Here is a 27,001-nt window from a genome sequence, read left to right as displayed (position 1 = left end):
TGCATGATAGCCTCTAGACTAGGTCTCGGTCAATGCTTCTTTTCTGATATGGATTAATAATTATCAATTTTGTGGGGGTACAAGTACCAATTTTGAGTAAAATGTTAAGGAGGACCATGTTTGCTCAAACCAGAAGACCTTTCTAATATTGTATGGAAATTCCCAAAACGGAACTAGGTTTGATTTTTGTCTAGAATTGTTTGATTAAATTGTGTTTGCCCAAGTTGTACATGGAACCTACTAGCAGCTCAGTTTATTAAGGATTGACAAAATAAGCAAGCAACCGTGAATAATTTAGAAGTGTGAGGTTAGAGCAGTTCTATCTTTTAGTCACACTCACCTTTAATAATTGAAATGATGAACATTCTCATTTATGGGAGATTGATTAGCTGCACTTGATTAGCAGGGCCTAGTATTTTTAGGAGATGCCTAGTAGAGTGTTTCTTAATCCTCTTTAAGTTTCTTTTTGTCTGTATCTCAGTATCCAGTCTCGATTTGCACAAGTGTTCCAATAATTTTAAACTGCTTATTTTAAGCTTTTTGTACAACCTTTCTGCCATCATTTGGTAGGTCAAGCAACATATGTGTTGAGTTTTTTCTAATTTCAAGTTCACAACCTTTGTATACAATGGAATTATGCCTTCAATCCAGTCTCGATTTGCACAAGTGTTCCAATAATTTTAAACTGCTTATTTTAAGCTTTTTGTACAACCTTTCTGCCATCGTTTGGTAGGTCAAGCAACATATGTGTTGAGTTTTTTCTAATTTCAAGTTCACAACCTTTGTATACAATGGAATTATGCCTCCAATCAAATTGGGAAATTAATTCTGCTAGTAAATGACAGTCTTTGATTGCTCTAGGCACTGTGATTGATGATTTTACTCCAACTAACATCAAGGAGAAGAATAACAGCACACAGATCCCAAGGTAGAAAGAAAAGGAGGATGATAAGAAAGGTCAGAGGGAGAAAAAGGATGACGACACCAAGCTAGAAGAGGTCAAAGGAAAGGTCCATCAAAGGCTTGCCAAGAAATCTATTTGGCAACGTGAGGGCAGCTATAAAGCAAAACTTTGAGAGTCGTCTGTGATTCTCACTCTCCACTTGAAGATACAGCAGCAAATGATGACGACGACACATAGCAATTAAATAGGTTGTCTGCCGTTCATAAGTAAGAGATTAAGCCAGTGATTCAGCAGTTTGTCTTCTTAGACTGGATTAGTAGAAGTGTCAAGTTGGATGAAAGCAAGCAAAAAGTGGACACAATGGTGGCAGCTGCAAGGCCTTAACACATCCTTCACACTTCACAATCTTTCAGAACCAATTGGTGGAAACCACTAACCTCACAATCTTTAAGAACCAACTGGTGGAAACCACTAACAAGATCCAACGGAATGCCTTTAAGTAGGGAGGCCGTAATGTAAACTTTTGAACATTTGGAATTGTTAATATTTTAGCAACACAGAAATCTGAAACAAAATACACTGAATTTATCCTGGGAAAACCCTCCATTTGAGGGTGAAAACCCAGCCCACTCAAAAATGAACTTTAATATATCTCTGAAAATGAATACAACTGTTGATAGTTTCAGATTACTATCAATCTCAATAAGATAAATTTGATTCTCCACAAATCAATCTTGACAATGAAGTCAAATGATACATTTCTTATACATTCTGTAAACCTTCGTAAGTCTGAAAATTCAGAACACAGAAAACATATAATATATCTGATCTGACAGACTACATACACAATATTCTCAACTTGCTACAGACAAACGAGAGAAGCCAGCAATATATATCTATCCATCTGCCGAAGAAGAAGAGCAATGAATATAAAGAATCGGAATTGCAAGTGATGAGACACCACGAAGGAAGAAGAAAAGACACCAACAGTTACATCTTCACCGACAGCCATATGGACATGAAGAGTCACCGACAGCCACAACTACACCATCAGCCACATAGACACGAAGAGTCACCGGCAGAGAAGTGAGGAGACTCCATGGTAGAGAGGAAGAGTCACCGACAGGAAAGTGAGAGACTCCACGGTGGAGAGGAGTTATATATTATCTTAGATCTCTATTGCAGCTATAAATCTTCAACAGGAATGCCTTCAAGTAGTGGATGTTGGTATGAAATAAGGTGTAATGTCCCCTACCAGTACAGGACCTTAAAATCTGCAATAGATGGCTTGATTGATGATAATCCTGCAATCACAAGGATGCACACAATACCTACAACCATATATATATATATATGTATATATTCTACAGATCAGCCTAAACTATCAGCACTAACATGCAGACAGAGAAAAAGTAAAAGTATCATAGGCTAAAAAGGACAGCAGGGGACTGCTTGTCTACCAAATCCAAGGGCTGGTTGCCTCTAACTCCCTTGCTAGATGAGTAGTCTCCCTATGCTTCTCTTCTAAACCTTAATACTTTCAAACACTCAAATAACTTCTCTGTCTTCAGAAGACTGGCAGGGAGACTGTAACTGGCTCCTTGACTTCATGGGTCTCTGACCACATGACAGCCCCTCGTTGCCACTGGTTGCCTTCTCCCGTGCTCTCCCCAAGATAGAGTTGAAAACACTATCCTAACATTTCTATATGGTATACAGAAATATGCCCAATAACTTAGCAGTATATTACACAGTTGCTAGCAAACATCAGTATGTACAAATATTCCATTTTATTATAGTTTAGAGTTGTAAATTTAATAACTTCCTTATCTTTTAATATCTTAATTCCCTTACTACAGATAAACCATAAGGAATTTGATGGTCGCTGTGACGGAAATGCTTAAACTTCTTACCTGTGCGTGGCTTGGCAAGACGTCCTTGGCAAATATTAAACACCCGATACGTTCTGGCCGTATTCTCTTCTTTTCTTTTCTCTGCTGTGTGGCTTCTCTGGAAATTCCCTCCTAATTCCTCTCTATTCCCCTCCCTTTAATATGCAACTAAAGGACATGACGTGAGAAGTGTGCATCTCCACATTCATGATCCTTGCAAACAAATTGAATTAGTTATATACCTTTCGCACCTCCCCTTTACTACTGACAAGGTCATTAGTTAATGGATTATCTTTAAGCAATCATCGGTCCTATTTAAGTGACGGACTTAATATCAAGGATCGTTGTCCTTGTATATTGATTTATTGATCTTCCTAATACGATCGCATCTCATGGTATTGTTGACCCTTAATGACTGTCACCTTAATATATATATCTCTGCAAATGGTAATAGCTACTCCTCAATATCATTAACTTGTATGCTTCTTCAATAATTCGAATCTTCATCACTGTCATCAATCGATACTTTCACATAATGAATTTCTGTCATCAATTTGATTTCCTATTTGATTTCATACCCTATAGCAAAGGAATTATCGATATGCCTGAAAGTGATTGATGCATGCCACGAAGAACACAGAGTTCTGATCTGATCGATAGTGTGGTCTCTGAATATTACCTCCAAATTATGCAACCGGAACATGCCAAATGCTGATGCTCCAATGAGCAGATCTAGTAAAGGATACAAAATAAGAGATAAAGGTTTCTGAATATGCCCCTAATTGTCTTTAATCGTGCCTCTTCACATTATAACCAAAGTGTCTATGTGCATATTGTATGGTTCGTATTTCACCTGGAAGGATTTTATATTGTTGCAAGGGAGACCATTCTGACGTGTGTCAGATCGGGTCTGCCACAAAGTTTACCATTTGATATGCTAGCAGCAGCAATCAAGCTCAAGGAACCAGTGAGTTAAAAACTTTTTATTTGTGTTTTGTCAATAATTTAATATTGTAGAATTTATATTATTATTTGATGAATATGAAATTAATATTAATATTTAATAAATATCAATAATATATTAAATCTTGTTTATTATTATTATTAAGATTTTATTTAGTTCATTCTATTTATTTATTTGGTTATATATATATATATATTTTAAACTAAGTTACCGGTTCGGGTTCGGGTACCGGTTCGGGTTCGAAGAACCCGGTACGCCGGTACGGCAAAATTTTGAAAAGGGGTTTGGGTTCGTTTGGGTTCGTTAGTACAAAAATATGTAAATTATATATATATGCAACCTATAAGCATGAATTAAGATTAGCATGTCACATAGCATCATATAAACAACAAAACCAACATAAACTTGTAATCGTAGCATCATGATCATACCATAACAGCATCATATACATCAAGTCTAATATCAAAATGATAAAATATTCAAGTATCATTGTTTCAACTTTCAACAATTTAAAGTTTGATCATTAAATGGATTCAAACTAAGAACATCCAAGTTTAATTTTTCAAACTAAGGACCTGGATTTTGCCGGCAACGCCCCCAACGGGGTCAAGGGGCAGCGCCCCTTGCGGGGGTCTGGGGGTAGCGCCCCCAGCAGGGTCAAGGGGCAGAGCCCCTTGCGGGGTCAAGGGGTAGCGCCCCTCGCAGGGTCCCGGGGCAGCGCCCAGGGCGCGCTCCCTATCGCGGTACAGGGCGGGGTCGAGGGGCAGCGCCCCCGCCGCCAACACCAAATCACAACCTTCAAACCCACACGAAACTCCATGGCGTGCATCAGTTTTCTGTTTTTTTAAGACGTCTAATTTTCTGCTTTTTAAGGTTACAACTTTCACTTTTTACAAGGCGGAATTGAAAAAAAAAAAAAATTTGCATTGTTTTTTGACTTTACGGGCCTCCTAGCCGCCCAGGTTCGACTGGGTCTGCCCGGGTTCGACCCCGGGTTCGACTGGGTTCGACCAGGGTCGAACCCACTCTGGGTTTTTCGAACCCAGGTCGAACCCAGGTCGAACCGGACCCGTACCACGGACCCGGTCGAACCCGGACTCGTACCAGGGGGGCACAGAGGCAAACCCGGTAACTTAGATTTTAAACTATGCCTGGTAAGCTTTTTAACGTGACCGGTGACGTTGGCATGACACGCCCTCCGGTTCCACGTGAACGCTTTTGACCTGGAGCTATGAACCGGTGAGGCCACAAACGGGGGACCTCATCCCCACACTTCACTTGTTCAAATCCGTGAGCACAATGGCCCAGCGAAGGCACAAGGCCTTGCGAGCACAATGGCCCAGCAGGGATTTGAACCTTGGTGGCCTCTTCACCAACTAAGTGTTTAAACCGCGACACTACATGTCCGAAGACATATATATTTTATATTTTAATTGTATTATTATTTATTATTAAATTCTATTTTAGAACGGCATTATCATGTTTTGATTGTTTAGATGGGGACATCACATAAGGATCTGCTTCCTATTGTGGGATTGAGGATCATCTAGAATAGTAATAAAACCCAAAATTATGTTGAGTGCAAGCATTTTGAGAAGTTAAGATAATGAATTTTCGTAATGAATTTTGGATTTTAAGGAATTGCATTATTGTGTTGATAATTAGACCAAGGAGAATCAACCCGGATGTTGCCATTTGCCAATAGCATCATCCAATCCCAAGTAGATGACCAAGGCTTCAACAAAGTCTAGTGAGACATAAAGGTGATTCACCAATTTCTTGATTTACTTTGGGAGAATGATTCATATCTTGTTTCCTCTTTTAGCAGATTAGTTAGGGGTTAGGACATTTCATTAATTGAAGCTACGTTGAGGATGATGCACGTTCGTTATGTTTGAGAGAAATGTTATTAAGATATTTCATTGCACTCTAAAGCATATAGAGCTATCATGGAGCATTTGGTCGAATTGCATGAAGAATAGGCATTCTTTCTATCAAGAAAATGATGTGACAATACTTGAAGACATTGAATCGGAAGGTGTGATGAATTGTTCAGTTTCAATATTTTCCTTGGTGTTTTGGAGATAGGGATGGCAATGGACGGTGAGATGTTTTTTGGGATGGTAGGATGTGTTTTTAAAAATTATTTGATTATGTTTTACTTGTTAGTTTAAAATACAGGATGTGTTCCTACCTCTCTGGTGGACGAGCTTGCTTGTCCTACCTCCATGTTGGTGGATGTGATCGTAGAGGCTCCTCCTAAGGTGGCTTTAGCTATTTCGTTGACCTCTGCACAGACTTCTTCAGAATCAGTTTAGGCTTCTCTTGTGTCGTTTGGCATCATTGCTTGACCGGTGGGTTATGGGGAGACCCTTGCCATTCTGTATCTTACATAAAATCATGGATGGTATCGAACAGTTCCACCCAAAAAACCTCCAACATATACAGAAAACTTAAGCCCTATTTAGCTATGAAGTATGAACTATATGACAAAAGAAGCTTTTGCAAACTTGTGGTTTTCTATTGCGTTCCTTTGCATTTCTTGGACCAGCTCCAGATTCTTCCACTACTATTAGTAGCTCCACCATCCTTGTTAGGTAGTTAATGACCTTTTTAGCCCCTGCAATTCATTCACAATTCGGATGAGGAGAGAGAGGACTCATTGGCGCTCAAAATTGATTCATATCCATTGGGATGAAATAAAAATTTACTTGCTTTAGACCCTTTTGCATCTGATCCACAGTGCCAACAAGAGACAAAAACCTTGCTTACAGTTAATGAAAAAGAGCCACAAAGACCAACCTGCAGAATTGAAAGGCAACAATGGGGAGTGATCTAGCCAAGAATGGTTCAGTTATCTCTAATGCTGTATCTGGACCCCCATTATATTTTTCCTTCACCAAGTTTTCAGTTAAAGTCTTTACCAAACCTTTATCATTAAGGAAATCGAGTAAATTAGAAACAAACATTGATGAAATATCACTGTTTACCTTACTTCTTCCGTTGGTCTCAAGATAATCTATTCTACTCACCTCATGGATGGTGTCCTCAGTTGTTCTAGATTGGATCATGAAAATACTGTATAGCCTTTTCTGAGAAACTAGCCCTTTAAATGCCATTTTTTGCTTTTTTGTTTCAAGATGGAAGTGTGGCTCTATGCTGGTAGCTGCAAAGAGAGACTAGAGAGGAAGAAATGACAAACATTTGATGTGAAATGAGGAGACAGTATTTCCTCCTTTTCAATGCCCTTGTCATGTGTTAATTGTATTATTGGAGAAATTAGCGGTGCCAAATTGTGATTTTACATTAAGGAAAGGTGTCATGATTAAGGAGACACATTCTTGCCTATAAAGAAAGCTTAGAGACCTTTGATGTGATCATTATTGGTGTTTATAGCCACTAACAAATTCTTAGAAATATCCTCTTTAATACTTAGACCAATCCATCTGGCTCTTGAATTATACACAATAAGAGTTTCTTGTAAATTTATGCCATAGTTTGCAAGAAAATCAGTGATCCCATTGGCTTAATGATAACAATATCTAATGGAACAGTAGTCCATTGTGTCCAATATTGACCAAGTTTCATGAAGGATACTGTTCAGTTTCCAACAATGAGGCCCTATATTGTGGATGATGCAAAAGATTACCATGGAATCTTTTTTTATGTGTAGAGATTTGGTTCCATATTGAGTGGAAATTGGAAGTTTTAATATAAGAGCATTTTCTGTTGATCCATGCTTAAATCTTTTTCTAGTAGCTTTGATTAATGTTCCTTAGTGATTCCTTATGATATGTACATCCCTTGAGGCTCTTGGGTTCCCTGGAGAAGTGCTATTCTAATTTAATTTGAATGATCCTGTGGGTGGGTGAATCCAATTGACATTCTTCCTACCAAAAGAACCAGATTTAGTTCTCGACAACCCTTGAACGGGACCATATAATGTTATTTAAGTGATTGTAAATAGTGTTGTGTGTTAGATTGTTAATGGGGGTGGGTGGTTCACGTGACAAATTATGCTGTAGCTTGTCTTAGAATCGCCTCTGTTTGTTGTAAGAGTCCACCTTTCAACCAAAAGAGTTGTCTTAATCCAAAACTCTAGCAAAGTAGTTATTGCTCCTATAAAACACGGCTCTATTTTTGCCCTATAGTCCAAAGCTGACAATGATACCACTTATAGCATACCTACAAACACAAGGCACAACTACAGAAAATATTAGAAATGTGGGGACACCTGCACACTGAAATTGCTAAATTGTACATGGAAATTCAGACTGATAAATAAATAGGGGGTAAACTGCTTATAATAAACTGTGACACTCTGGAAAATTTGACTTTGTTAGGGTGGTAGGTCCCCCCAGGCACTAGTGGACCCCTTGTTGGGAATGGGTGCTATGGATTTTTCCCTAAACTCTGATTTTATTTTCCAGTTAAAAAATTTCAACGTGACAAACAAAATGTTAGAAATAGGCTTTGCAGATGTTTATTTTCCCTTTAGCTAAGTGTGCACACAAAAACAAGGTTATATTTTGATCTAAGTCCTACAGAGCTGCACTGTAGTGCAATCAATCACAATCTGAACCAATTACATGATTCTCTGCTCATTTTCTCATGGGAATCTATATTTTATCTCATGATACAAATTTCATAAAAATCCATATACAAGCAATGAGGAATTGAAATTTAGTACAATAAGATTACAATGCTCATTGCCTCATATGGGAATTTATATTATATCTTATGGTATAAATTCACATACACAAATGAGAGGGATTCTTTGAAGTTCAATATTTGCTTTTGCTCAAATGGAAAAGAAGACAGATTTTCATGTTTACAAAGCTCCAAGCTTCATTGCCAACAAGGGTAAGGATACCGCCTGACCAATGAAATGCTCTTGTGCATTACCCTGCATGCTTAGGAAAGCAAGTATGGATCCACATACATAACTTACAAACGTCAATTTAGGCCACAGTCTTGGACTAAGAGTGTCGAGCACAACTTGCATCCTCCATGATGATAAATAAATTCAAGTTTTGTGTCCCATAAACAAGATCATCTCCATTGAGGAAAATGATTCATGCACTCTTGACTCCCACACATATGACAAACCTACTTGTTAAGGCAAGTCTTCATCTTCCCATGACAAGGCCTTCATCAGCAACTAAGATGAGCTTAAATCCCATGACAAAACTATCTTAACAAGTTCAAGAAAGCTTATAGACTTCAAGGAAATACATCCATCCTTGGAATTTAACGAACACAAAGACAAAAGATACACGGGGTTTCAACACATAGGGAAAACCATTCCTTTTTATGACAACATCCACAATAAGGAAACATAATCAGATAACTTATGGCTGCATCAATGGATGCCTTAAACTTCATTTTCAACAAAATGAAACACAGATGCAATATAATCCAATTTACAATTTCTGTGAGCACATAAGCATTCACATACAACAAGGAGGTTCAAGCAAGAAGAAATAGCATAACTAAAATAGATCCAACCTTTACCTAATCATAAGATCCCAAGAAGTTGTAGTAAAATGGCTTTCACACTCTTGCCAAGCTATTCCTAAAAGATCAAGCACTCTTCTAAGCTTCAAATCCTTCAAAGTATCTGAACACTAATTGCAATAATCAATTCATAGATCTCATCCCTCTTCTTAACCACCCTTCTTAGTTAAATAAAGCTTACTCAAGCTTACTCAAGTTTGTATAGCTTAATGTAATAATATAATGATGTGTCCCTTTCCATTAAGGAAGCTAAAATCCATAATTCAATTCATGAATAAAAATCCAACCCCAAATTCCAAAATTGAAATATTTTAAATGTGTTTCACGCTTAAAATATTCTCCTCTAATTTCCATTCAAACTCAACCCAAATTCATTTACACTTTAATTCAAATTAACCTTACCGTAAAATTACCTCAAATGCCATCCAAATTCACATAGGATTCCACAGAAATCGAGTATTCTCAACTCTACTTCAAAATCATTTAAAATTCAAATGGAAGTTAAATCCAAACTTAAACTTGCATTGGACTCCAAAGCAAATGAGATGATATTTTAAAAATTAGCAACTCGTCTCACATGCCAGAGTAGACTGTCTAGAGTCTTCTGGAAGTTGTCTTTTTGCATACTTGTCCATCCAAGAGCTAAAAAGTCAACACCAAATAACATCAAATCAACCTTTTTTGATGTCTAAAAGCTACCATTTACAGATTAATTTTTGCCAGAATTATTCATACAAATAAATGCATGCATGATTATTAATCATTTTTGAACACTTGGAACCATAGCAATAAAAATCATTTGGGGAAAAATTTTGTAAACCAAAAGATAAATGTTTTTCAAAGAGACAAGATTTAAGTGGGAAAAAATCAGATTTAAAAAAAAAAAGAAGAAGAAAAACATGAAAAAGAGAATTCCGCTGTTTTTTTAAAATTTAAAGACATTTTAATAGCCTATAGATATAGAGAGCAAATAAAAATGAGAGTTTAGCCCATAAATGGTGGAATATAGGCAAGTTAATGAGCCCATTTGATGAATAGGTTCGTACAAATGTAATTTAATATTACAGCATAGGTGTAGCTACAAATCTATAACAACCCAAGTTAAGGACTAATAACTGGTTTTTCAGATGAGCAAATCACATGGGGTGACTTATATGTCATTTAGATTACGTAATAATTAATAAAGGCTGATATAACATTGTTAAGGTTAATTGTTTGCTATTTCTGCAAATTTGGATCTGTTAGGTAGTTGTTATCTCAAGTGTTGTAGAGAACCTTTTATATAATGGAATTGGATCAAATTATGTATGCAGACTTTGATGACTTATTGCCTTGATTTTTTTCTGAAAGCATGTGCTAGAACATTCAAAATATGCATCGGCTTTACTCTCCAGCAAAATATTATAAACCATAATCAATTCTGAGCTGTAAGTAAATTAAGGAGTTATGAGCTGCCAAGTGAGATTGTAAACACGACGGCTTGCATATTTGAAAGTATAACTGTACTGGATCTGATAAAGGGATTTCCCAGTCTCTAAATATAGATTTTTGGCCTATCAATGATAGGTCACTGGTTTCGCATACTGTCCCAGGTGAAGTCCGACTACTTTGCCAGAGGTTAAAAGGAGAGTGCTAGATCCTCTTTCTGCCATGTTACTAAGCCACTAGCTCAGATACCAAAACAAAAGCCACCCTTAAAAGAAGCAGACACTGTTAAAGAACAAAACTGTTGTGGTTGGGGTTCACTCTACAGCAGAAATGAAAGGAGCCGAAATTGTTGAAGCCAGGCAGGATCCTGTGAAGTTGCTGAAGACATGGGCAAGAGACTGAAGTTGTTGAACCTGCAGAGTAAAACAAATGCAAAGATCGAGAAATAATATCAAAATGTGTCAAAAAAAAATTCAAACAAACACGTTGAGAACCCTAAGGTGCTAGTTCTGGTTTGATGTTTGGGTTGCTATATTGCAGATTTTTTTTCCCAAGCTCAGTATGGCTGGGTATGGCTACAAATGCTCATAGTTCACAGAAAACAAAGATATGATTAATTTTTATCTTCACTTTCTTATATAAAAAACTAAATATCTATAAATCTTATTCTATATTGTTTAATTTTTTATTTAAAAGAAAAATCATAAATCAAATATAATTACCATCTTATAAATTAGAACCTAGAATATGGTCGGTCAACTTTCCTTTAACTGTTTATTCTCTTACTATAAGCCGGTTTATTGGGATGTATAAAATATTGAAGTGAATGGAAATTAAGTGCGTGGTTTAAAATTTGAAGTGAATGAAAATAATATTTATGCTGTCTATATGAAGGGATAGAATACATTATTTGCACCATCAGGTTCAGATCTTTTATCATGGGAATAGCAGATCTGGTGATAAAGGTGATGGCAGTGGCAAATCCAGTAATGAATTCAACATCGTTGAGGCAACTTGAAACCATCTGCCCTTGGCATGACAACAATAGTGAGCCATATGGAACTTAGTGAACCTGGGTTGGACCTTGGGAAAACCTAGGGCTGTCCTGGACCTGTATCTAGAGTCTAGACCTAGCAAATATGAAGTGTCAAAGTGTAGAACCCAGTAACTAAGAATAAAACCTTTTCAGACCAAAAAATTGCTTGTCTAAGTCAAATATGTCCTCAAATGGTTGAGAATTAGCAAAATGTGTGATTATATGCGATTTGGACAATTAAATTGTTAGATTTTAGCAATTGTTTGGACAAAAAAGTGAAAAAACCATTGCAGGTGACTTTTTAAGAAACTTGTGATTTTTCTGGGAGGGGGGGAGTGGGAAACTTGGCTATAGTCAATGAGTCATCATACATCACCAATTGGCCAAAACCCAAATAAAATGAAATTTGAAAATTATATCAGAGCTGCTAGTTAAATCTCTTCACAGGGAGCTAGCCAAATCAATTGGATTATTCTGTTATCCCATCTCTTCATCCTTCATTTGAGTGTATTCAAAATATCTGAGGTGGGAGAAAAGCCATGATAATGTCAATGTTAGAACTTTACAGAAAAAAACGAATGATTTATCATTTAGTACAGTGAAGAGCCACCTTGTTGAGTAACTCTTTTCAGCGAAATGTTTAATGCCAATGATTTTTTTTATGGTATTGATAAAATCACGCAAACTGTAATTTGCACAAGTTTTGAGCAAGAGAGATCACAGGCCAATAATTTGGACCATCTTGTGCATGTCTATTTTTTAGTCGGTATAGTCAGGATCTGAGATGGCATTTTCAATTATTTTCTGAAGTATCTGTCCTGCCTAATGTCTTTCTGACATTACCTACAATAAAACAGGGTTGAGGGAGAGGTCTTCAAAACCGTCTCTGAAACTGACAACATCTAAAACTTTCTTCTTTTCTTACTTTGGAAAATCATTATGCCTCTCATCTATTCTCAGCCTTTCTGCTGACCTCATAAGAAGTAGGACAAGGTTTTGAAAATTCCTCTATTTGCATTGTGGGTCTCTAGTTTTCCTGGCCAACATGTGGATTTTATTGAGAATCTCTTGGTCCATGATCTCAACCATAAAAAAAAAGATAATAGATTGGAGGGAATACCATATAAAATTGGCCCAAATTGAAAAGGAGTAGCATGCAAACTGTCTGAACACATGAGAATTATGCCTTATTAGAGTCAGCTAACATGAGAATTATGCCTTATTAGAGTCAGCTATGGGTCATGCAAAATTAGGGGAAATACACATCAGTTGTAAGTAATCCAAATTTTATGAGATATTTGGATTGCTGGTTTTTACAGATATAACCAAATAGTTTTCGTTAGATTCAAACCTTTTAAGCACATGATTGAAGGAGAATGAGGGAAATTGCCTTCTCACTGAGCTTTCAAAATTGCCTCCAATAATAATTTAAGAAACAAAATTCAGAACGAAGATATGAAATACAAAATTGGGTTGAGGTTGGTGCAGTTAATAGCAAGTTCTTAACAATGAGAAGACGAACCAATCGGAGAAATGATCATTTTAAGTTCAAGGTTGAGTGAAATAACTCCTACGTGGTAAACAAATGCAATAAAAAAATAATTTCAAATGTTGGTATTATTAACAAATTCCAAGATAAATAGTTATTCCCCAAAATAGTAAATGTACTGATGTCAAGTTCCAATAGCTAAAATGATGGTCTGATCATTTGAGGAATAGATTTGTTTCCTAAACCCACTCCTGGCATTAAACTCAATAGCAAACTACCCAACCTTCTGATCTGCATAATGGATTTATCTAGTAAATGGAGTCCAGTGCCACTGGGCACAAGATTGAAGCCATATAGAAGAGCTTTGGCCTTAGCAAGATTATTTTTCAACTACCTGTACATTGACAACAATTATAAGTGATCTGCCTTGTTTATCTTTGAAAATGCCACAATCTCCTACATACCATGGGGTTCCCTTAAATTATCTTTGAAAATTAAATTTGGGTTATCAATTAGTGGAGGTCATTACTTGATCAAAGATGATTTTTCCTTACAAGAATCTTCCACTTTATCACAGATCTAGTTGAGAATTGGAGACTGAAATGTCCCTTTTTGGAATATACCTGTTTTTTACCCTAAAACAATAATTCCAACTTAATATGAGAAATGCAATATATTTATAAATGTAGCTTTATAATAAAATTACCAATTGTAATGCTCTTTATGGGCCATTCCTGGTTTAGGGCCTGCAAACAATATTAATTACTAGATATTGACATTAAAACATTAATATCAAGAATCCATGATAGCATCTAAATCCATATAAGCATCTTTCATATTTATATTAATATACCCTAATATCATTAATATCTAGTCCAAGGCACATTCCTATAGTCAACTGTATTAGGAATTCATTGGAAACGGTTGCAAACAGCAATCTCAAGATTGGTTGTCCTTATATTCCAAGACCATGGAAGGATTTCTGGTCCATTCCATCCCTCAATTCACTTTGGAGGCTGGCCATCCTCCTCAACCAAGCCTAAGAGCACGATAAGGATTTCTGGTCCATTTAGCCTCCTAGCCCACGAGCATGGGAAGATTTTTGGTTCATCCATCTCAGGGTGGTGTACTTGATGAGATGCATGAAGGATTCTGGTCGTCCTTCAGCTCTCATGAACTTGGAAGGCTGGCCGCCCTTCCTATTTGCAAGACATCTCCATAAATTCAAAATAGATTGCTAAGGGAATTTGCTTTATTAATTGCTAATAAATAACTTACCTCTTAGTGGAGATGCAACAGATTTACTTAGAAATGGCTGCAATAACTTGAGTTCTGCAATATAAATATATATATCTTCCTAATTTATATTCTAAGATTATTCTTTAATTTTTATCTCTAAATATTACTCTTTGTTGCAATTGATATTATATTACTCTTTGTTGCAATTGATATTAATATCAAATAGATATCTTAGGACTCAATTTCACTTGATGCCTTCACAAATGTATCGATCTCCTTTTTATATCCTTCATGGTGGGATGTGTAGTCACAACCTTTATTATCATCACACCCTTCACAAGGGATGTATCTCCTCTTAATCCAAGCATTGCTTTACTTAATGCTAAACCATAGAATCGAGACTTGGACTCGGCGCAGACTTGGTGAGGGTGATTCGACTCGGGACTTGGCAAAAAACCTCAGCACAAACTCGGCAAGTGAAAAACCAAAGTATACAATGATCACATAATTATAAACACAAACTATAGTTGAAGGAAATAGCACACTTAATATTTAAATATTGTCAAATGTACACAAAACTGATAAAATCTGAAATCCATGACATCAAATGTTCCAAACAAATATCAAAATAATAACTAGAAGTCTATGGCTCAAAGGAGCTTGCATCCCTCCTTCAAAGGCATCTAAGGTATGTCCCACTAAGTAGAGGGGGTTTGGGAGTGGAGACCTAATGGGTTTGAGGGGTAGAAATGATAAGCTACACAAGGTGTTAGATGTGAGAAAAACCCAAAGAGAGAGTGAAGAGAGTAAAATGATCTTCGTATTGGGTGAAATGATGCTTTTAGTGACATTTTAGGGTTTTTGGATGCAATTTGTTTTTGAAAAAAATGTGGAAAAATGTATATTTTTGTTATTTTTTGAGATTTAAAAAAAATTGTTTGGTTGAGTCCAAGCATCAGGACTTGCCCAAGGTCCCCCGGCTCGGGACTCGTCGAGTCCAGACGAGTCCGGGAACTATGTGCTAAAATACATGCCAATTAATCATCCTTGTTTAGGAATCTTAGGAATCACTATTAAATTATTAATTAATATTGATCAAACATATAAATGGATTGCTGGCCCTTTTATTTCTTTCACCTAAGTTTAGAGGAAGCTATTGGAGTTTTATAATGTTGCAATTTGTTTTGTGAGAGTATTGTCCTTATGATTGGGGCATGATAGTCCGCTCTTCCCGAGATTGCTTTTCCACAAGCAATTTGAGATTAGGATGATCAAAAATTTCTTCTCCTTCCCAACTAGTGTCTTCCATAGGCAAATTCTTCTGTTTAACAAGATATGTTGGAATAACCTTATTCCTTAAGTTCTTCTCTTGCATATCAAGGATGGCCTTTGGTGCCAAAATTAATTTTCTTTTTCATCAAGCGGGGGTAACTTTTGACATGGTGTATCATACCGACCTAACACCTTGAGGTGAGATACATGGAAGACTATGAATTCAATTGTTCGTAGGTAACTCCAATTTATAAGCAACATCATCGATCTTTCATATATACTTATATGGTCCAGAGAATTGTGGCTTTTTGGTGCAGTCACCGGCTAGGAGGGACCTCAAAGAGATCATTCCAGACCGGTCAGCAAAAGTAAACACAACGGAAACACAAGGACATGATGGAGGCAATGCAGAATAGACTGAATAATATCATGAAAACAAGAACCAGTTGGATAGCTTTCAGAAACAGGGGGTCTCTCGCCAAAAACATGTTTTCGAGCCTCTTCACAGGAACAAGACCCCAGAACGCAGGCATCAACTTAGAGGATTTGAGAGTAAAATTAGCTTCCATATTGGAAGCCTCACCAAACAGTTGAGCTCTGCAGAAAATTCGTAATCCCCCCCACCAAACATGCTCAACTGCCACATTGAATGAGCATACATTCCATTTTTAGTTAGTAAAGAGGCACCCACAACCGTCGCCATTGTAGAAGCATTCGACATTAATTGCCCGTAAAGCACGATCCAGACTTAGCTCATAAAATTAGGTGCAAGCCGCATGTCGCACATATCAAGTATGCGATGGTACTATCCTTGGCAGGTCATCTTAACTCCATACAATGCTACTATCGTTACCATCCCACCACCTCACCTCACCTTTGGACAACTCACAAGCCACGTTAGATAAGCCGTCAGCAACAATATTTCCACTTCTCCTTACATGGGAAATACAAAAGTCTTAGAATTTTTTTAATTTTGCACATATAATGGTGATGAACTTATTCAATTTCCAGCACGGGGTGTCTCCTTTCATAAGAGCATTAACCACCACTTGGGAATCCCCCTCCAAATGGACTTTCAAAGCCTTCATGTTCACTGCCAAATCAGTAGCTAGCAAAGCCGCTTGCACCTCAACTTCATTATTAGTTCCATCTTGTAATCTTTTTACACCTTTGAAGAGAACCTTCCCTTCATCATCACAGGCCACGCACCCCTCTCCTGAGATGCCTGGATTCCCCCTCGAAGCCCCATCGAAATTAATCTTAACCCAACCCCGCTCAGGTTTTGACCAACTCACCTCTACAATATCAAGATTATTGCACAAAGGATTAGCCCTAGGGAACCCATGAACGGGTCCTATAGTTGAATTAATTATCTAATTAACTCAATTATTTTCCTCTACTTTTCCACATTTATTAAATACTTTTGAACTATTTAATATAAATACCGTTTACCATTTTCTTCTAGATAATTAAATAAAGTTAATTATTTATTTAATTATTTTCATATCCATTTATTAAATAATTCTTGAAACTATTTAATTAAAAATCTATCCGAAATCTTTCCTCAAATTTGAAAATAGAAACTAATATCTTCATTTGTTTTATTAATGTTTGAAAAATGACAACTTTATCAACTTACTTTCTTTCCAATTTTGAGAATTGAAACAAGTATCTTTATTTGTTTTTATTGATTTGCAAAATTAATCCTTTGGAAACTTATCTTCTTTTCTCAATTTCAAAATAGAAAATAAGGTGTACAAATCTAAATTAGAAACTTTCTATTTTTCTTCTTCGGTGAAAATTGCTATTTTCTATCTCTCTTATCTTCATCTCCTCTTATCTGATCTTGGCCATTCATCCTTCTGGGATGAAGTAAATCCTTGCCATTGATCAATCATGGATCCTCTATTTAAACACATCTCTTCTCATTTCTACTCACCACATCTTTGACTATTATATTACACTTTCAAATTTGCTTTGTGCATGTTTAATTTCGAAGAGCATTTGGAAGAAATAAGAACAATGGAGGCTTGGAGGACTCAATGCAAATTGGATTTTGGTTTGCACCATGTTTATTGCAATTTGAATTCATTTTTCCTTCATTGTGTAGATTGGGATTTTGTGTAAAATTCTAGTTGGTGGTTACTCTTAAATTTTATGCAATTGGGATGGTTTCTGATCTCATAGCTTGAGATTCTCAGCTCCACTCCCCTTTATAGAAGATTGTTTATAGGGTTGCTATCTTAGGAAGACTAATTCTCCTACTTCAAATGTTCTCCAGATCTTCAATGATCAACATACATCTTTTGTTGATTTTGTGCCTGATGCAAGTTGTCTCTAAGTGCGATTAAAATATCTATACTTGTTGCACCAAGTATCTTGCTCCCAGTTTTCAACTTTTGGTAAGAATTAAATCTCTAGATCATGCTGCCTCATACCCATACAATGCTTTGAAATAACTCGTCCCTATTGACATGTGATGAGTGGTATTGTAACAATACTCCCCAAGATGTAGCCATTCAATCCATGTGGTTTGGTGCATTGTGACATAATTTCATAAATATTCCTCAGTCCATTTATTGGCAATTTTAGTTTGACCATTAGTTTGTGGGTCTTAAGTGGTCTTTGTAGGTTTTGCTATAAATCAATATGTCTTCGAAGGACACCAAGAAGAATTGCCTTAATTGTTTGTTAAATAAGTGGTTCGCATAGGATTCAAAAGTACTAGGGGCATTGGTTAGTTCAAATGGTAAGACTAGAAATTCAAAATGCCCAAAATGACATCTAAAGGCTGTTTTGAGAACATCTTTCCTCATCCTAATTTGATGATACCCAAACGTAGCTCTATTTTTGAGAAGTATCTCCCCATGAAGTTCATCTATTAACTCATCTACCTTATGGATGGGCAAATGGTTCTTAATGGTTTTTATTATTTTTTAGGGCTCTACAATCTATACACATCCTCATAGTGCCATCCTTATTTTTAACTAACACTACAGAGGGAGCAAAAGGGCTAGGACTAGGTTGAATATACCCCATTTCAAGCAATTCCTCAATGGTTTTCTCAATTTCTTCTTTATATTTTTTTGGGTGGTGGTAGGATTTGGTAATAATGGGCTTTGTGTCTTCTAGTTAAATAGTATGTTCAAAACCCCTCTTAGGAGGCAGCCTTGGTGTAATTTATTTAAAGACCTTATGTTTGTTTAGGATAGATTGAATTTCAACATGTATAGTCTTTCCTTCACTAGGCAAAGATCTACAAGTATCATACATTGTGCTGCCCACTCCACTTGTCCATGCCTAAAAGTTCTTTCCATTCTTTTGGACGATACCATCCTTGGGGTCCCTTCTGATAGGCCTTGTAGAATTACTTCTTGGCCATTGTGTTGGAAACAAGTTCCATCCTTTGAAACTCTTGGTAATTTCTTCCTAAGGAATGCAACCATTGGATGCCCAATACAACATCCGTGTCACCCATGTTAACCATATAGAAGTCTTCCTTTATTTGATGTCTCCCTAATGTGATGCTTAGATGTTGGATTTTTTTGTGTGCATGGAGTAGTGAATCCATCTGCCACAACCACTTTGAAACCTTCAAAAATTCAGTTTCTAATTTCATTCTCGACCTTCATCAATGAAATTATGGGTGGCACCACTATCCACTAGGGCAGTCACTGTCTATCCTTGTAGAACACTACAAATTCTAAAGGGGTGATGTTTGGGTGCTCCCAAAAGTGTGGCCAATGTACCACTTGCACATCCTATTTCCCTTTTCTTCCTTTGTATTTCAAATTCTTCACTCATTTCTTTGTTCGATATTGCTTCTAAGTTGTGTGCTTGTCCCCTTTTTGAACATTTATATCTGAATGCCCATTTCTCCTTACAACGAAAACACAACCCTTCATTTCAAAGCTTTTTCTTGTCTTCCTTTGTATTGAGGGATTGAGGAGGCAATGTCTTTAATTGCCAATTTTCATTACAGGAGGGTTGGGTGTGCACCCTTGAAGGCCATAGTCTTTGAATAGCTCTTGTCCTTTGTTTTTGTGACTTCTAACCTCGATGCCTTTTAGATTGCATCTTGAAGTGATGTAGGATCAAGAGTGCCTAAGTTGTGTGCTTGTCCCCTTTTTGAACACTTATGTCTGAATGCCCATTTTTCCTTACAATGAAAACACAACCCTTCATTTTCAAAGCTTTTTCTTGTCTTCCTTTGTATTGAGGGATCGAGGAGGCAATATCTTTAATTGCCAATTTTTCGTTATAGGAGCGTTGGGTGTGCACCCATGAAGGTCATAGTCTTTGAATAGCTCTTGTCGTTTGTTTTTGTGACTTCTAATCTCGATACCTTTTAGATTGCATCTTGAAGTGATGTAGGATCAAGAGCTCCTACCAAGCCACATATTAACTCTTTTAATCCCTCAATAAACAGGTATATGAGCCTTCCCTTTGTAACATTGGGCACCATATCTAAAATTCTTTGAAATTCTACCACATAATTCTCTACTGGACCTTGTTGCTTTAATTCAGTCAACTCTTTGAAATGTTTTTCGGGATGCTTTTGATCAGATTGATCGAATTTTTTTTATGTAAACTCATCATAGATTGTCATGTTTCAATGTCCTTGGGTGGCAATTCTATGATGCCACCAATTGTGTGCCCCTTTAACTACAAGAATGATAAATTCAATTGCATCTCCTTCCATCATGGGGCTAAGAGAAAAATGTGTTTAGTTTTTGAATCCATGCTTGTGCAGTAATTTTACCTGATCCATCAAAACTGGGAAGAATCATTTTCTCACTCTTGTTATAAATCTTTGTTGGATTCCTTTCTTTCTCTTGTAGAGGTGTTTCTTGTCCTTGCATCACAATATTCTCTAAATGGGATATATATCTTCTTAGGTCAAGATCAATTCTTGAATATGCTTCTACACATTTGTCAAGGTCATTTGTAGTCATGTTGGGTTCTTCTTCTTCTCTTGGTTGCTTTTCCCTAAGTAAGAAGGGAGGTATTGGATCGTAGTGGAGTTCTATTATTTTTGGAATAGTTGGAATTGGCATCTCTCCCATTGGTTAGTGAGGCCTAGTATTGATTGAATTGTTGATGCTACGGAGTGTTTGGAGGAGCAATTGTTTTGTTTTCTCCTGTTGCTCCATGAAATCTCTCAATTCATTTCTCAGGTTGCCCTCAATATCACCCATTTTATTACCTTTAATTGGGTTTCTACTTGCCTCTAATTTTCTCCTCTCTTTCCAAGGTTCTTTGAGCACTTTGGCTTGACTGCATATGCTTCTCTTCTTGATCCTCAGGCTGGTAGGATCAAGACTCTGATACCAATTGAAATGTCCACTTTTGGAATATTCCTGATATTTTTTCTAAAATAGTAATTCCAACTTAAGATGAGAAATGCAATATATTTAAATATAACTTTATAATAAAATTACTAATTGTATTGCCCTTTATGAGCTATTCCTGGTTTAGTGCTTGCAAATATTAATCCATATAAACATCTTTAATATTTAAACCAATGTACACTAATATCATTAATATTTACTATTTAGTCCAAGGCATATTCCTATGGTCAACCATATTAGGAATTCTTTGGAAACGGTTGGTGCCTGCAAATATTAATCCATATAAACATCTTTAATATTTAAACCAATGTACACTAATATCATTAATATTTACTATTTAGTCCAAGGCATATTCCTATGGTCAACCATATTAGGAATTCTTTGGAAACGGTTGCAAACAGCAATCTCAGGGATGGTTGTCCTTGTATCGTGATAGCATGGAAGGATTTCTGTCCCATTCCATCCATCAGTCCACCTTGACGATAGATCGTTCTCCTTGACCAAGTCCAAGAACATGAAAAGGATTTTTGGTCCATCCACCTGGGGGTGGCATACTTGATAAGATGCATGAAGGATTTCTGGTCCTTAAGCCCTAGTGAACTCGGGAGGCCGGGGATCCTTTTTATTTGCAAGACATCTCTGTAAATTCAAAATAGATTGCTAAGGGAACTTTCTCTATTAATTGCTAATAAATACATCTTAGTGGAGATTAGATTTACTTACAAATGGCTGGAATAACTTGATTTCTGCAATATAAATATTTAGCTGTTCCTAATTTATATTTTAAAATTACTCTTTAAATTTATCTCTAAATATTACTCTTTGTTGCAGTTGATATTTATCTGCAATAGATATCTTATGTCTCAATTTCACTTGATGCCTTCACACATGAATCAATCTCCTTTTTATATCCTTCATGGTGGGATGAATAGTCACAACCTTTATTATCATCACACCCTTCACAAGGGATGCATCTCCTCTTAATCCAATTAATCATTCATGTTTAGGTATCGCTATCAATTAATATTGATCAAACATATTAATGGATCACTGGCCCTTTTATTTCCTTTGCCCAAGTTTAAAGGCAGCAATTGGAGTTTTATAGTGGTGCAATTTGTTTTGTGAGAGTAATGTCTTCATGGGTGGGGCTTGACAGAGACCAAAGAGTTCTCATCATGCAGGGTCATAGAAACTTTGGCAGGTTTGATTCTCCTAAAGATCAATCTGTGAGGCCTTAATCCTGATTGTGCTTCTTTCTGTAGGCAAAACAAAGTTCTGGCAAACTCTTTGGTTTCTCTCCGAGCAAAATTTCAAGCAAATCAGGGAAGGACTTACCATTCAGATAATTTTATAGAAACTGAGCTGAATAGGAGTTCATCTAGGAAAGCAAATCCATTGAACTGACCCAAGATTAAGGTTGAATCAAGTCAAAGAACATATAGTTTCAGAATAGAGGAAAACATCAAAAGCTAAGGACCTACCTTTTCTCCATAACTACCACAGTGAAAACCCTGAAAAGGGACAGATATAGTCTTTCTGACCAGAGTATTCTGAGTCAAAATCTGCATTTATGCAAGAAGTTATGAAATAACATGGTGTTGGGGAGCCCTTCTTTCATCCAAAAGTCTTTTAGCTAGGAAGGTGAAAGTAGTGTCCTAGGATTTTTATAACACTCTAACAGTGTAGTTTCCAGAGCATTGGTCTTTCAGTACTTGAAAGCACTTTGTTCAAAAGCTTCCCCAGGATCTTTTTTATGGCATAATCAACATAGTAATGTGCATCACAAATCAACCTTATATGATCCAAGAGGATTCACCAAATAGAGCACTTGCAGTAACACCCAACCTATCCTCATGGCTCATGGTAGCTGTAGGGTTACTTCATGTGTTTGTGGTACACCAGATCGCCTCCAAGATGCTTTTAGGAAACACAAAGATCCTTACTCACACTCTAGCGAATGCTGCACATCTACAATGGACCTTGGGTCTCCACTACACGATCCTTTTTAAATTATACATACTAGTGTCACAAGATTCACCAGGACTTGCCTAGACTCATCAAGCCTTGAGATGAGCAAGTTGAAATGAGGCCCAAGGACTTGTGACCCATGTGCTTGGCAAGTCTAGCTAGACTCATTGAGTATTGATGGATAGACCCAACCAAGTCTATGAAAACCAAGGAGAAAGGCATAAAAATTGAAAATGCTTAAACGTAAAAGCATGAAATTGTGTTTTTTGAAGGGTTAGGAGGATTTTTGGAGAATGGTTAAAAACTTAAAAGTGATAAAATTATGAAAAATGGCATGCACTATGACATTTTGTGTGGTCTCAAAGGCTGCCCCTTGACCCTGTTGGGATATTGCCCCTTAACCTGTTGGGTGTGCTGCCCCATGATCCCATTGGAAGGGCTACTCCCAAATCTCTGCTCCAGTTTTAAGAAACATAAAAATGAACATCGTTTTGGATCATGTTGGATGCAAAAGAAATTATTTTTCTTTTTCTTGACTTTTTCCCTATCAAATTCTTAGCAATTAAATTACATTTATACTTTCTAGTTTACCAAGTCAAACCTTATCCCAGGTAATGCTCCTAAGCTGCAACAACATTTCCAGACTTGTGTACGAAACAAGCCCATGAATCCACATAAGCTACTAATGTTGGGTTGAGGGATACAAGCTCCTTTCTACCATAAATTGATGATTCCATTTTGTGATTTTTGTTTTTGATGACATTGATATCATAATCCATGAGTTTTGTGCACCTAAAACACTCGACAATGTTTATGTATTTAAAATGTTGTTTCCTTTAGCTAAAATTCACTTTTATACTCACGTGATCAATAAATGTTTTTTTATGTAGTCAAACTGTCAAAGTAGCTTCTATTTTATTTGAGTTTTTTACTGCGTCTTTAAAAGTTATTTATTGAAGGGTGCACAATACAAGTTTTAAATCTTAAAAATCTCTACATTTCATGGTTTTTTCAATCTGCTGAGCCTTTGCTTAGTCTGAGCATCGAGTCCAAGTCTGGGTCAAAAATTAATTTTGTCGAGTCTGCGCTGAGTCTGAGTCTTATAACTGTATGAGTCTGTAACATAGTTTAGGTGTCACAGGAATCAGTGCAATAATAAGAATAGTCAGAAATAAACAATCACACACCTTTCCCAAGGGTGTGTTATTTGTTGAACAGTCTCTGTTTAGTTTATATCCGTCTCTGTTCAATTTGATTGTCTATCAAGCTTCTGCACATGCTACAACTCAGCTGGAAGCTTGTCCTCTGGGATCATTGGATCACCATCCTTATGCCTCGTGCCTGCTGGCAGATTATAGGCTATTTTGTTTCCGGTAAAAACAAAACCTGATATCCAAGGCATGCATAATATTTCCACTAATTGAGTGTGCATATTGTGTGAATTAATTGTTTTTCTTTTAACTGGTATCAAGCATTAAATATTTCAGGCATGCTAAACATTAAGTATTGATCAACTGATCACAAACAAATGAAAGCCATTGAACACCGATAATTATTTACACTTGCAACCTAGCTTATTTGTGTAGTATTATTCTCCAGTTAAGTTTCAGGGTTTTGTACTAATTCCATTCATTCCTAATCTTCAGAAAGTAGCTCTTTTGAATCTTGAGATTTTCTAAGGTATGGTCAAGTGTCAAGACAAGTTCAAGCCAATTCCTCATCTCAGAGAAAATATCTGGGATGATCTAATGACCCTGAATCACACAATAATCCTGTTTGCTTTTCTGTTTGTTCCTCATCACAGAATGCAAATTGTGGTCAGTCTCAAAAGCTAATTTACTTAAGTGGTTTATTATTGGTTCATTCATGCATAATTGAAACAATTTACAAACATTACGAATTAGTTTAATTATTTCAGTTCATTAATACGTTGAATTTTGATTGTTACTTTATTCATCTCTATCATGGCCCTTATGAATTATCAATAATATGTATATAATTTTAATTATGTCCAATTCATATAAAAATATTTCTAAATATAATTGGTACATATTTGAGCTCAAAGATGTAATTGTAGACAGTTAAGATGACAATGTGAAGTTGAGGCCTGAAATGTTTAATGCAGATGATGATTTCAGTGAGTTCATTGAGAAGGTCCCAAGTGACTGTATCTTTACAATAGTTTCTGATTCTTGCCACAGTGGGGGTCTAATTGAGAAGTCAAAGGAACAAATTGGAGAGAGTTCTATGAATAGGAATGAGGAGAGGGAAGTCGAATTTGGCGGGGAGCAGAAGAAAGAAGGCAGATTTGGCTTCAGAGACTTATTATCTGAAACTGTGCATGATGCCTTTGAGTCTCGAGGCATTCGTCTACCTTCCCGACATGGGCACCAGCACCAGAGTGAATATAATGAAGAAAAAACAGAGGAGGTGCTGAACTATAGGGGAGGAAAAACTAAAAATCGTTCTCTTCCTCTGTCTACATTGATAGAAATTCTGAAACAAAAAACTGGTCGACAAGATATCGATGTTGGGAAAATCAGGCCAACTCTTTTTGACATGTTTGGAGAGGATGCAAGCCCCAAAGTAAAGAAGTTTGTGAAGGTTCTTTTTACTAAACTGCAGTCAAATGATGATGAAGGTGGGTTCCTTGGGACCATTGGAAATTTGGCTCAGCAGTTTCTGAAGCAAAAGTTGGATAGCGATGATAGTTCTGAGTATGTAAAGCCAGCAATGCAGACAAATGTTTCAAGCACCCATGAAGTGTATGCTGGATCTACTAAGAAAGGGATTCCACATACGGGAGTTTTGGTCAGTGGCTGCCAATCTGATCAAACTTCTGCAGACGCAAATCCTACTGGAAACCCTGATAATGCATATGGAGCTTTAAGTAATGCAATTCAAACAATTCTTTCTGAGCATGATGGTCCCGTGGCAAACCGTGAGCTAGTGATAAAAGCTCGGGAAATTCTGAAGAAGCAAGGTTTTACACAGCGCCCAGGTCTCTACTGTACTGATTGGCATGCAGATGCTCCCTTTATTTGTGATTAGAAAATCATGACTTAATCAGTTGGCCATATGAAGTTATAAACTATAGTTTCTGTATGAGTGTGATGTTGCAATGGAGTGTTCTGACAATAGTTACATAAGTAGTAAATCACGATGGGTCCATGGGGACAACTTCTAAGGTGTTTTCTGGGTTCTAAGGTGTTTTTTGGGTTCCTGTGGATTAAATGCTTTTGCAGTCCTTGAAAGGCAATGTAAATACAATTCCATTTACTGCATATTAAGTTCAATTCCTGACTTATTATCTGGGCTAGTCTTTAGTCTTTGGAAAAACTCATTGTTGTGTTAAAAAATGACCTTTTCCGAAGGGATTGCAATTACTGAAAATGTGTTCATGATTACTGAAATTTCTTCTTATTATTCCACACTACTGTTATTTGTCTTAGGCTTGTAGTAATGCTTCCCATGTATATAAATCCTAAGACACAATTTAATTGGAAATAGTAAACAATATTATCAAATCAAGGTTTTCTTATCTGATTTTTTTAACATATCTAAACCTTATGAGTACTTGCCAAAAGTAAATATAGAAAGCCAGTCTAAACTCAAATGAAACTCTTTTGGCATGATCAACCTAAAGAGGTTTGTTTTCTTAGAATTATTGTGATCCTAACTATTCAAAATATTTTAACATTAAATTGTCAGAGACACTAATACCAAGGTGGTTGTTTACATTATCAAGGTTAGGTTGCAACAAATTTCTTTTTTGATGCTGACAAAGTGATAATTTGAAACTTCAACTTGACACTGGTCATTAAGTTTTAATCACAAGCAGGTAGGATAGTGACAATTTTATAATCAAGTGGGAAGTAGGAGTATATACATGACAGTATATAAACATTATGGTAACGGAAGCAAAATTGTTCCTATCAGAA

General features: G+C 36.5%; 1 protein-coding gene across 1 annotated transcript in view; it reads left to right on the top strand.

The window, feature by feature from the left end:
* LOC131033403 (metacaspase-5) overlaps positions 1-26,511 on the top strand; it is a 28,553-nt gene extending 2,042 nt beyond the window's left edge. Inside the window, exon 2 of the mRNA XM_057964638.2 lies at positions 25,186-26,511. Coding sequence (XP_057820621.2) covers positions 25,186-26,111 — 926 coding nt within the window. The 3' untranslated portion in view covers positions 26,112-26,511. The remainder of the gene's footprint in view (positions 1-25,185) is intronic.
* Positions 26,512-27,001: the final 490 nt, after the last annotated feature.

The sequence above is a fragment of the Cryptomeria japonica genome, chromosome 7 (genome assembly GCF_030272615.1).
Source record: "Cryptomeria japonica chromosome 7, Sugi_1.0, whole genome shotgun sequence".
Classification (NCBI taxonomy): Eukaryota; Viridiplantae; Streptophyta; class Pinopsida; order Cupressales; family Cupressaceae; genus Cryptomeria; species Cryptomeria japonica.
The sequence above is the reverse complement of the archived record's forward strand: the minus strand, read 5'-3'. Positions and strand labels throughout refer to the sequence as shown.